At 41.3% G+C, this 12449-nt stretch overlaps 2 protein-coding genes across 2 annotated transcripts; both read right to left on the reverse strand.

Annotated features, from left to right (window-relative positions):
• Window positions 1–3436: 3436 nt before the first annotated feature.
• Window positions 3437–6352, reverse strand: LOC141803867 (uncharacterized). Its single transcript, XM_074687907.1, has 5 exons — window positions 5973–6352; window positions 5721–5867; window positions 5511–5629; window positions 3562–4703; window positions 3437–3485 (listed from the first exon to the last, which is right to left on the reverse strand). Exons 1-4 carry the CDS (start codon window positions 6253–6255, stop codon window positions 3570–3572), a joined length of 1683 nt encoding a protein of 560 aa, XP_074544008.1. The 5' UTR covers window positions 6256–6352; the 3' UTR covers window positions 3437–3485; window positions 3562–3569.
• A 3652-nt stretch (window positions 6353–10004) lies between these two features.
• On the reverse strand, window positions 10005–12045 carry LOC141803824 (uncharacterized). The gene is made up of 4 exons (XM_074687838.1): window positions 11726–12045; window positions 11480–11620; window positions 11220–11338; window positions 10005–10954 (listed from the first exon to the last, which is right to left on the reverse strand). Exons 1-4 carry the CDS (start codon window positions 12024–12026, stop codon window positions 10022–10024), a joined length of 1494 nt encoding a protein of 497 aa, XP_074543939.1. The 5' UTR covers window positions 12027–12045; the 3' UTR covers window positions 10005–10021.
• Window positions 12046–12449: the final 404 nt, after the last annotated feature.

The raw sequence follows: 12449 nt of genomic DNA on the forward strand, positions 1-12449 counted from the left end.
TTTTATTAGCCTTTCAACCCATTTGTCTCAATTTGTGTGTATGATATCAGGTCGAAATCTCCTGGGTATGTAAACCTTCTGATAAGGGTTATTTGGATAGTTTCTGTTATCATTACCATTGAAAAAATTAAACACAGTTGTTTGACAATAAATGGCTTCACCTAACCACTAACCATGAGTGAAAGAAAAGGTTTTGTGTTATCATTCATATTCTCTGAAAAATAGCCGAAAAATCACGAATTCTGTCAGGGTATGTAAACTTATGAGCACAACTGTACTTCCTGTCTTGTCCCGTCTCACTGTGCTTTCAGGGGGATTTGTCAGAACAAATAGGCTCAGACGGAGTGATTCAGTTCTTATGTGACACAAACAGAGAGAGAAAGAGGAGAATTACTCACAGAAATGCTGGACACTGTGCTTTGCCCTCCACTGTAACAGTCTTCTGCCTGTGGGGCAAAGATATCCTTGAGCTCCTCAGCCCAGCTACGGCTGTTCACCATGAAGCCTCTTCCTCCTCCCTGGCTTCGCGTGCCTTCATCCTCACAGTCTTCCCACCAGTGTCCTGTATTAGCTTCTCTCATGAACACATCTCCCTCCTTCTCTTCATCCATGTCCACATCATAGTCTTCCATAATGACAGGCTGCATGGAGTGGGGTGAGCAAATGTCAGGGAGGAAGGTCTCAGTATCCTGGTGGGGAATACAGCACAGACAGACTGAGGTTATTCATAGGGTGTAAATTCTGGCTGCTTCGGTCCATTTAACTCATCTTTATTATTCTCTGTAAAAAAAAGTTGATAAGAATTAGCTAAAGTCATTTGAAGATCTATCTTTTTAAATTTATTTACAATAATATTCATATTTATACTGCTGTCTATGAAGATATTTTGATAATTCAGCCTTTGATTTTACATCTTACTCCTCAAGGAACACAGATCAAACCACAGTTCTTACTAAATCACAATAATAAACAATAAATGCACATGCTGTAGACAAGACTCACCTTCATTGTAGACTTCAGACTCTGCTTAAAGGCATTAAGGAGCCTTAATTCAAATCCTGCATTAGAATTAAGGTACAGATTAACCAAGTGTTGCGTTAAAGGACAAGGCTCCCCCCACAAAGAGAAGAGGCAATGCGACCTCTAAAGAAAGAATTCAGGTTTTATTGGTCCTCCGCAGACCAGATCCTACTCCAAACCTCAGCGCTCCGCTGTTCTTGCCAGCGAACACTGAAGCGTAGTAAATGAAATGGAATAAATACAGACATGCATCCTTGCCTACACGGCTTTGTGTTGTCACGTGCAGCACAGATTCAGTGGTGTGTAGATTTGTGTGTGTGTCCATCGTCACTGGGTGCCCAGAGGAAAGAGCACCATGTGGAAATATAGGAACAGACAGAATGGGGATGTGTGAGCGCACTGAGCGCGTGTGTACAGGAGTGAGGATCTGTTGCAGTAAATATAGGGTGTAACAATTTGGTTCTAAAATAAAAAAGGCAGATTAACATTTGGGCCTGCAAGTCAAGATGGATTTGTTGTGAGCGTTTACACAACTGCTCAACAATAAGAGTTGCCCCTATTTCTGGCATTCAGTTACAAATAGTCTTTCATTTGCAGCTTCCCTGAAGCAGTAGGAGATAGACATGGGCAGAAATGAAAAAAAAAAAAAGTACTTTCACCCCTATATTTTGCTTCACTCCAGTTTTAAGAACAGTGTTCACAAAAAAAATTAACAAGGTCACTGAGACACTTGAAGATAAGTTTTTGACAGGGACAATGCTGGACAGGCACGTTTTGGGCATCCCCTTTGGATAAAATGTCCTTTTCAACCACAAGTTATGCAGGCCAAGGGTGCGTCTCAATGCGTTAATTCAATGCCTCCTCTCTCCTCCCTCCTCTGTGTCACTGGAAGTACTTTCTAAGTCACCATTTTGAAGACTGTCCCAAAGCAATAATTGTGCTCGGAGGAGAGAGGATTGAGGAGACTGATCGGAAGAGCTGTGTTTGAGGAAGCACAAGAGCTGGCTTTGTGGAAGTCTTTCCACTGACACACCCCTGTATGGAATATCACTCTCTGATTGGACGCTGCAGTGGCTCAGACTTCTCTACATGAAACTTCTCAAACAGAGAGATTAATGAGAGAGAAGAAAACAAGCACTGAGGATGATTCAGAAACGGGTCATAAAGCTGGAAATAAAGTGTTTGTTGTGAGTTTAATAGTAAACACAACCATCATCAAATCAATTTAATGGAGGATTAATACTGAAAACTGAAATCTAATATCTCTCTGAAACACAATAACCTAGATTGTATTAAGTTTCAAAGTTCTAATATTCTAAAAATGATGCATTTTACTGGTTAAGTGATCAGTGAGCTTCAAAACAGCACACAGAATAAACAGAGCAGGTCTCCTTCATGGTAACATGTTTATTAAACAGCTCAAACGACCAGACAAAGCTCTGTTACTGTTTACGTTTAGAGTTATTACAGCACACATGCCCAGACACACAAACAGCTGTTAGAGCTGACTGGGGTGGGCTTTTCACAAGTACGAATTTGTATGACTCCGGTAAAATAAACTATCGATCCGTTGATATTGATACTCAGACGGGAATTTGTTTATGACTCGCATCTTTTTTGAAAACGGGTCTGCAGGTGGATATCTGCGTATTCGTCTTCATGCTGTATTTGGTATAAACAGATAAGTCCGAAGAAGACGGAGACCTCATAGCACCCCTCCCACTCCCTGCCTCCCAGCCCACGCTGTCACACACAACAACGGCAGCAGGCGGACTGATTCTGATATTGTTCCAGCAGCTACAAATATTGCTTCGACTTTTATATCAACATTTTCTCAGAGAGCATGAACAACACCAGCTACGGCAACAACAACAAGTGCTCATGCAGAGACGCAGCATGTTACGCGTGCATGAGCACTTGCTGACGTGGGATCCGCCTCGGAGCAGAACCAGACGGGCAACCTGACGACAGTTTTGCATTGTGATGTAAATGCGCAAGCCTATGTACAATACGAGGAGTAAACAGCTGTACATGTTATGACGACAACGCCAAGATAATACCGGCCTCGTGTGAGGAGGGCCCTGACTGTCAGTTGATGCAGTCATCTACGAAACAGGTCGCCTCATGTGACACTCTGGAGGAGAGGATGTCCCATTGCTCTACAAACTAATCTGCTCCATCCTATCTCCTCACTTCATTTCCTCCCGTCTCTCCAATCATCTCTGGTGGGAGGGACTAAGATGCAAGTGAATGATGCAAGTGGATGATGCAAGTGGAGAAAGGAAGGATAGAACTTTATGGCTTTGAGACACACCCCAAGTCATGACTGGACCTTCAACATTCATTGAATTCACCTCATAGTTCAAGAGCAAACCGTTATGACTGTTTGCAAGAGAAATTAAACACAAAACCAAGGTCTATTTAAAACTCTTTATTGAATGTTCAGCATCCTTGTAGTCAAGACCCTGAAAGAAAGAAGAAATAATTGAGTAACCAAATGGTGAGATTGGAATTCAAATAGAAATTAGATTAAAGCCTTACCTTATGAGTTAATTCTCTTTAGGTTGGAGATTCTTCCAATCAAGTGGAGGGTTGCCTTGGCCAGCTGACTCAGGAAACCAGGATCCAGGTTGCCAGAAGTTAAAACCTGGATGCAGGTGTGCCCGAGGCTCAGCTCCAGATTTGAAAGCAGCATGAGGCATGAATTTGGGGTCAAATGGGAGTTTCCCACCATTCTTTGCTCTATATTGGACATACAGCTGAAACGGATCCTGATTGTATGGTACAAACGGACTCATTGGACCTGGGTATTTGCCTGAGCTGGGTGTTGTCTGGACTGTTGGCGTTGTCGGAGCAGTAGTCTGCTTTGTAGTGGGAGGCGTAGGCTTGGTGGTAGGACCAGGTTTTTCTGGCTCTGTAGTGGGAGGGGTGGGCTTGGTGGTAGGATAAGGTTTTTCTGGCTTTGAGGTTGGGGCTGTCGGGCCACCTGGCTTCACGTTTGGCGTGACGGGAGGTTTTCCGTAGAAATGCTGGATAACGGGATAGTAGTAGATTTCTGAATTATCAGGGATTTCTGGCAAAGGTTTTCCAGGTGGCGGGAGTTGGGGAGGATAAGGATATGGTATGTAGACAGGGTGTGCTGGTTTTTGAGGATCTTTTATGTTCGGTTTGGGAGTTGTAGGTTTGGTCGTCGTAGTAGTGGTGGTGGTGGTGGTGGTGGTGGCTGGTTTTACAGGGTTCACTTGGGGTTGGGATTGTGGGAGAGGGTAGTAGGGGTAGTAAGGGTAGGGATAATAAAGATAGTAAGGATATGCAGGCGGATTCACGACAGGAGGTTTCACTGTAGGTGGCTTTGTAGTAGCGGTCGTTACAGGGGGCTTGGTGGTTGTGGTGGTCGTAGTGGTAGGAGTAGCAGTGGTTGGTGCATTGAGTGTACTCAAGTAATAGTAGTAATACCAGTAAGGATAATATGGGCTTCGTGGGTCATTTATGGGAAACTGCTGGCTTGTTTGCCGCTTGCGACGTGTCATGGGGTGGGGCCTGAATGGGAGTTCCTCAGGCATCGCAGGAATCTTTGGGGTAGTAGTTGTACGTGTTGGTGATGTAGCAGAAGTTCTGGACACAGCACAGATAAGCTCAACTGGGATCTCTCGCCAAGACAATGGCAAAGTGTAATTTCCATCCTGGAACAAAGACAAAACACAAGCTTCTTATTCAAGCTTAAACATAGTTAGAAGCACAGCATCTGTTGAATGTGGAGTTAATGGAGTGGTCATGATTATATTGATAAAGTCAGGTCATAAAGTAGTAATTAGGTCAATCTGGGTTGCTGGTAAGAAATGCCATTTTACTTAAAACAGATTATGCTCTGTTGTACTGTTCCTAGCATTGACTGTATATAGAGTGGACAGCGTGGCTCCGCCATTTGTCATTGTACGGTTTCGAAGCCAAAATTCCCCTGTCACAGGTGCAGCCATTGTAGCAGTTTGCAGCCAAAGTCTGCGCAGTGGAGATGTGGGGAAAAAAAAAAAATCTCTTTTCTTTCAAAAGTCTAATCACTTCTTGACTCCACCTCCCGACATATTTATCAATCCCTGAAAAAAATGCACAAGAACGGCAGCTGTCAATCATGGTTAAATGTTAAGTAAAACCTTGTTTTTAACCTCATAGAACTAATGAAATGAAACTTTTCAGAAAGACAGAGGTCTTTAATACAAGGCAGCCAAATGAAATCTTCAAATTACCACAACAATCGGACGGGAGAAATATTTCTACGAGGTGTATTATTCTTTAAAGTTTGACCACAGCCCATTTGGAATGGCTGGAAAGCTGGATTTTTTAACCTATACTGCAGCCAGCCACCAGGGGGAGCAGTTTGAGGAGACCTCACTTTGAGATGAGCAAGCAGATGTCTATGTTTTTTTTTTACAGGCTATGGTTCCTAGGCCGTCATTGAAACCATATAATGGCATTTGGATTTACAAGCATACCTCTTCAACCACATTGCAGCCATTGTAAGAAACCTCCAAAACCAGCCCCAGTGCATTGTGCTGCACAGAGTAGCCACAGGAATCAGGCACCTGCTGTAAAGGCAGAGGGTTGGCATTACCTGAGAGAAAAGAAAAAGAAGACAGTCAAGCCATGAAACTACAAACTGCTTCATATCGAGAAATTACGCAAGTTTGGTTTAGTTGAAATACCCATGTCTAGCTGCAAGTCATCAGCTCCAGATCCGATGGCTGTGAACCTCATGGTGTTCTGAGAACAGTGCAGAGAAGGATTCAAGCGCTGCCATGCTGCATCATTGCTCATGTTGTCCTCCAGCCATGATGGCTGCTCCAAAAACTCTGAGAAGGTAAAGAAGTCCAAGCTCCAAATGAGAAATCACAGTTACTTGAGGTTGGTTGTTCCTGACATCCAGGAAAGTAAGAAAAAGAAAACAAAAAGCTTACCTGTGCTATCTGGTTGAGCTGAGTAAGTATGCAGCAGTTTATCATCTTCTGTAGCAGTAGCAGAGGCAGACCCAGACCTGGATTGAGGCATGTTCCCATTGAAGAGAATGCTTCCTGTCCTCACTTCCATCACTGTGGCCTCACTTCCTACCTTGTCCTGTTCTGCGTCATTGCCCAGCCCTTGCAGGCTAAAGCAAGTTGAACTCTGTGCCAAAGAGCACAGGACAAATATGACTGCCACGGTTCGATATGATCTGCGACCCCTTCCACCTTCACCTGCCATACTGCCGCAACGCACTCACAGCAGCTGAAGAGCACTTCACCCTGAGACAGGAGCCCAATGCTTTAAATACAAGGCACAGTTGGCACCAGGTAATCAACCAGTCAAATGTTACCACCTGTGTTGCCTCGGCTGCACAGGTGAGCTCATTAAAAGCCTTTCACGTGTAATCAGGTGACCCAGGTCAGGTTCAGCTCTGTGTTTCACTTCCAGGTTATTTTGTTGTTAAGTTTTGGGAATAAATTAAATGAATTAATCAAATACTAAAATTAATTAAATGATACAAAAGCTCCACTAACTCTTTCTATATAAATTGCACATTAAACTGTTTTATGAGGGAGCTTGTTCATGTTACCATGTTTACAAAAAAATGACAGCTAGAAGTGTAGAGCACAAAACTTTACTCATGGGGATCAGGTGGCTGTGAGGATATAAAACAACAGTAGTTCATGTATAGAAACTGATAATGTACACAAAAATACATGTACAACACAAGTAATAAATTGTTTTTCAGATTGGTCTCTGTTTTTATGTCATTTTTCCTCTTCCAAAAAGGCCAAGTTTCCTAAATTAAAAATCAAACTAGTGAGTGAAGTGTTTTTTTTCCCCCCGTATTCATCATAAAGCTCACGAAAGAGACCTTAGATTGTTTTGAAAATCAGCCAAGGAAAAAAAAAAAACTTGGTTATGGTTTCAACCATGGAATGTATAAAACATGGACGTAGTATCTGCTACGTTACCTGTCTGTTCCTGATGCAGGGTAATGAAGCCGATTGTTGGCAGGGGCCATATTGGATATCATGAAATAATGGCCTAAATCATTTTTGAGAAAAATGAGTTTTTTATGCTGGCCATCTCTGGTAAAATCTCTTATATCTTTAGCTAAAAGGATTGTGCTCTTAGATCGATGGTCTATGTCAAGAGGGTGACTAAGGCCATTTTATTTCTAGCCTTAGTCAAAATTTTGGATCATCTAGGATAACATGTGTGACTTGGGCAATTTGACAAGCTTTCAAGATGGCAGCTGCTTCTAAAAGAAACAGAAACTTAAGTGCATCAGAAGCTGTAAACATGATTCATGAGTCAGTTTGTACTGGTGAGTGATTAGGTTCACTATCATAAAGGCTAGGGTATAATGTTGTGTGGTAATTTAGTCTAATTATAGAATAAATATAGAGTTATAGTTTAACTACAGATCTAGCTAGTTAGCTATTCCTGGCTAGCCCACTTATTTCTGTAACCAAACATAAAGGAGCACAAGGCAATAATACCCTTCAGAGTTTGAAATTTAAAGAAATGTTTTTGCTTTGTGGTAGGAGATGTATTGGTATGTCTACCCAGCATATGATTGACCTGACATTTGTTCAGTTTAGGTTGGAGTTATTTATGTTTTGAGTTTGCTTTATGGAATTAAAGGACTGTAAAAATTCAGGTTTCAAAAAGCAGTCAAAACTGGATGTTGGAAATGGGTTAAGTTCAATTGAAAAAAAAAAAACAGCAAAGAAGACCTGGAAAAGTGAGGAAAGAGATTGCCTCCTGACCAATGTGACTTACCTGACATTTGTTTGATTTAACTCAAGTTAATTTCAGTTTTGAGTTTGCACTATGGAATGAAAGGGAAGTTAAAGCCGGGTTTAAAGTCGCCAAAGTCACACTAGAATGTTAGAAAAATTGGCCTAAGACACTTTATTCTTTAATGTTACATGATTGACACACAATGTTCTATGCATGTCAACAGTCATCGACTGTGAGGGCCTCTTTGATGGAAATGATTAATAAATATCATATGCCCTGTATTTGGTCAAGTTTAATATGGTGACAATCAAGGTTATAATAGTTTTTGATTTGTCATTATAGTTTAGTTTTAGTTAGTTTTGACATTTTATTTTCCATTACAGTTTAGTTTTAATTAGTTTTAGAGCGGGCATTCTAGTTTTTATTTAGTTTTGATTTTTGCAACAAGGCTTAGTTTTAGTTTAGTTTTAGTTTTAGTTTTTTCATACCTTATTAACCAGGTGCAGGATTCAAAAAGGTCAGAGTAAATATTTTGTCACACTGTCTATTTTCAAGTTCAACATAGTGCTCACTGCTCAGTCAATGCCGATACCGAAATGTTGGCTGCTGCCTTAAACACATGAAAATAATATAAATTTAATATAAAAAATATAAGCATAAATTATATAAAATAATGTTGACATAAATTACATAAAAATAATATTAACATAAATTATAAAAAACAATATAATATGAGCTTCAATAAAGAAAAACTTGCGCTCTGTAACAATTAAACTATTACAGATGCTCTGATTCATTGCTCCACTACGTTTTGTCACAGCACAGTGCACAGCCAGTCAGTGCAGTAAACAAGCTTGTCCCTATACGCTGCTATGATGGTGCTGTGCGGCACTGACAACTGCCTATAACTGTCTAAAATTGGTTGGAAAAATGTGTTGGATTAATTTACATCCTAAAGGCTATTAATATTGTCAAAAACTATAACTAAGGGAATTTTGTCTATCATTTTAGTTAGTTTCAGTTAGTTCTGTGAACACAAGATACAGTTTTAGTTTACTTATTGTTTTTGTTTTCTTTTCTAGTTTTAATTAGTTTGAGTTAACTGCAATGTATTTTAAATTTTAGTTTTCCTTTTTAGTTTCGTTTTAGTTAACTATTACAACCTTGGTGACAATATGATGCCCATCAATCACTTGAGCTGAGCTGTGCCTTTAATCAGACAAACTTGTAATTAAAGTGAGAAAAAAATTCACCCCTTAACAGCACGTGTTGATAGTAGAATTAGCATTTCAGACCCAAGCTGGTTTTTGAGCTGGGCTGAAAAAAAAATGTTGATACTGAAAGTCTTTTTTTGGCTTGGTGTGTACCTAGTTACCAGACTTTCTACAGCCAGCCTAATGCGGATTCTCAATGAACAACAACTTTTAGCACCTCTGCATTGGGCTTCATTTTTCTAAACCTGGTGATGCCCCTTGGTTTGAACATAAGAGGGTCAATACTCTGGCAACACTTGTAAGAAAAAGAACATCTTTGTTCTTGTTTGAGGATAAATTGACAGAAAGATGACAAAAATACAGAGGTGCTGCGAGTTGCTCAGATTGTAAAGCCTTAAGTCAAATGTACAGCAGGTTATTAAAAGTGAAATGTTTTTCCAAGAATGTATAGTCCCCATTTCTGGATGGAAACAAAAAAAAAATCCAAAGTTTACATCCTTAAATAAATTGCCAGACTGTAAAGCCCATTTTGTTTGAGTCCGTTGAAACTACTGATACTATAAAAGTGGGCTAGTTTCACATTATGCCTTGCCCCAGGAAATCTGTGAGCCACAGTGCCATCATGTGGACACTTCCAAATATTCACTGAACGACTAAATGGTATTCAGAGTCAAAACTTTAGGTCCAAAAATTAAAGGATCCAAATTGAAACTTCATCCCTTCAAGCAAATATAATCATTCAGACCCACAGTAAGTGACTTGACTCCAGAACATTAGCCAGTAGAAGGCAAACTATAGGCCTTTTGAGTAAAATTTAAAGCCACCTGGCTCAATACCCAAAGATGAGGCATTAAGGCCACCTCTTACACTCTTCAGGGTAAGCATGTACATAGTGAGACAGGATTTTGACCATTCAGTAATTAGCTTTAACCACACAAATAGTACTTGAAAGTCTAAAGAGAAAAACCTTTGTAGAAATATCCAGGATCATTCACAAACAGACAAACTTGCTTTTTTCTTTCAAAAGTTTTATTAGCACATCAAGGACGGAACATTGGAAGGTACGGTGGTGGTGGTGGTGGGGGAGGATAATTAGGTGGAATTGGGAAGGGAAGGTTATGGACATGGGGATGGAAGTGTGGGGGAAAGACTGGGGGTGGTGGTGGTGGTGGTGGGAGAGAGGCTGTTACAGGAGCTTTGGTAGTCGTAGTTGTGGTTGTAGGTTTTGTCGTTGGAGGTTGAGGGTAGGGAGGGACAAAAGGTGGAAACATAGGATAGGGAGGATAGGGAGGAAAGTATGGATAGTATGGTAGCTGAGGTACAGTAGTAGATTTGGTGGTGGTTTGAGTAGTCGTCGTCGGTGGTGGCGTTGTCGTGGTGCTGGTGGCAGCGGTTGTGGTCGTGGTGGTGGTGGGTGTGGTAGTTGTAGAATGAGTAGTTGTGGGATGAGTAGTAGTTGGTGTGGTGGTGGTTTGTTGACCTTTTTGAGGCCACTGAAAGGAAGGGTAGTAATAAGGGTAGAAAGGATATACCGGGTGGCCTGGTGTTTGTGCCTTCGAAGGTTCTGGGAAGTGTGGAAACTGCTGCTGCTGCTGAGGATAGGATGGGTACTGCTGGTGTTGTTTAGGATAGGACGGGTACTGCTGCTGCTGCTGAGGATAGGATGGATACTGCTGCTGCTGCTGGTGCTGAGGATAGGATGGGTACTGCTGCTGCTGGTGGTGCTGAGGATAGGATGGGTACTGCTGCTGCTGCTGCTGATAGGATGGGTACTGCTGCTGCTGCGGATATTGTGGATAGTAAGCGGACTGATGTGACATATCTGGAATCTTGCTGTAGTGTTGCTGGACAGGCATTTGAGGGTATAATTGAGGATAAACCAGCATCTGGGGTGCAGAAGGCAGCTGAGGTTTTGGACACACGAGTGAAACTGGAACACCCTGCCAACGCATTGGGAGCATGTAATTGCCACCCTGGGGAGAGGAAAGAAATTAGAGGGTTACAGTTGGGCCAAAATTTAAGTGGTAGATTTGATTAATCTAAAAATCTTCAGAACTAATTAAATCAAGGTCCAAGTTCTACTACTTGACCAGCGGCAATAATAAATTTAGAAAATTAAGTTTTAGTTTCATTTGTGAAGTGCCTCAAAACTTGGGCAATTAAAATTTTACAAGCACTCCTTTCATACATAACCAACCCTTACATTACATTGCGTCATGATAGTTGAGGAAAACTTACATCTTGAACCATGTTGCAGCCATCATAGGGGACCTGCATGACAAGTGCAAAAGGGTTCCTCTGCATAGAGTAGCCACAGGAAGGAGGGACCTGGGAAAGAGGCATTGGAGGTGCATCCCCTGTGCAGACAAATTTTCAATGAGTACAAATATTTTAAAAAGCAACACACTGGACTGTTTTCTCTCTCTCTCTTATTATTATTATTATTTTTTTTTTAGAAATACCTAGTGTGAGTAGTAAAGTAGAGGAAATAAAGTTACCTTGTTCAATTTTGAAGTGTGTGACACCTGGTCCCACTGCTCTAAACTTCAGCCGGTCCCCACCGCACTGCAGGGAAGGGGTCATCCGCTTCCACGATGCCTCCCTACTGCTGATATCCTGCACAGGCACCATTGACCACACTAAAAGAGAACCATCGAACACAGGGAAAATAATTTGTGTTTAATGTACCTTAAATCAAAACAGTCGCTTGACAGATTCATCAGGTGAAACTTCGAAGGTCTTACCTGCATCTGCTTGATAAGAGGAGTCATCCTCAGAGGAGTCGTTAGATTTCTTGGTTCCATCGATATCCTGAGACTCGAGGCCGGGTCCTTTCTCAAAAGTTCTTCCAAAAAGTATTCTTCCCTCGTGAAAGGCTGTCGTTTGGGCTGCATCGAGTTCTTTTCGTCCTTCTCTTCTTTCCGTCTTCTTTAACCTCAGACAGTCTATCGTTGGCGCCAAATAACACGATACAATCACAACTGCAGCAAAGTACGCAAAGGCACGCTTCCCTTTTCGTTTCATTCTGTCGGGACTCCTGGACATGATGAGAACTGACAGCCTGTCCTTTACTCTGGCTATTTGACTTGAAACGACACGCTGTATCAGCCAATCAGAAAGCAGCGCGAGCTGGCCTAATCGTTCCTCGATCAGTCATCATCGTTTCCACCTGGGTAGTGTGAGCGTTGCACGAGGTCAGCTCAGTTAACTTATCTACTGATAAGTCTCTGGTTGTAGTTCACATTTTACCGGGCTATGTTGGAAAGAGATGTCAGCTGTATAAATCTGTGTTTTTCAGATCAGTTATCGACCCCTGTGAAAAGCATTCATGTTCTTCACATCCACTGATGGGTCACCTGATGATAGCTGTCAGCCAATTAGCTGCCAATCACACTGTTAAACGACTTTCTTTTTATTTATTTATTTATTTTATTTTTTTCATTTATCTATTTATTTATTTATTTATTT

This window comes from Halichoeres trimaculatus, unplaced genomic scaffold, assembly GCF_033239565.1.
Source record: "Halichoeres trimaculatus isolate MK-OKI-2021-1 unplaced genomic scaffold, fHalTri1.1 fHalTri1_scaffold_15, whole genome shotgun sequence".
Lineage (NCBI taxonomy): Eukaryota > Metazoa > Chordata > Actinopteri > Labriformes > Labridae > Halichoeres > Halichoeres trimaculatus.

Bases quoted from the DNA above. Each gene is read 5' to 3' on its own strand.
- LOC141803824 (XM_074687838.1), bottom strand. From the start codon at position 12,026: ATGTCCAGGAGTCCCGACAGAATGAAACGAAAAGGGAAGCGTGCCTTT. The intron at 11,621-11,725 runs GTAAGACCTTCG...GTTCTCTTTTAG, and splicing joins CTCTTATCAAGCAGATGCAG to TGTGGTCAATGGTGCCTGTG. The intron at 10,955-11,219 runs GTAAGTTTTCCT...TCCTCTCCCCAG, and splicing joins GCTGCAACATGGTTCAAGAT to GGTGGCAATTACATGCTCCC.
- LOC141803867 (XM_074687907.1), bottom strand. From the start codon at position 6,255: ATGGCAGGTGAAGGTGGAAGGGGTCGCAGATCATATCGAACCGTGGCA. The intron at 5,868-5,972 runs GTAAGCTTTTTG...TTACCTTCTCAG, and splicing joins AGCTCAACCAGATAGCACAG to AGTTTTTGGAGCAGCCATCA. The intron at 5,630-5,720 runs GTATTTCAACTA...CTTTTCTCTCAG, and splicing joins TGACTTGCAGCTAGACATGG to GTAATGCCAACCCTCTGCCT.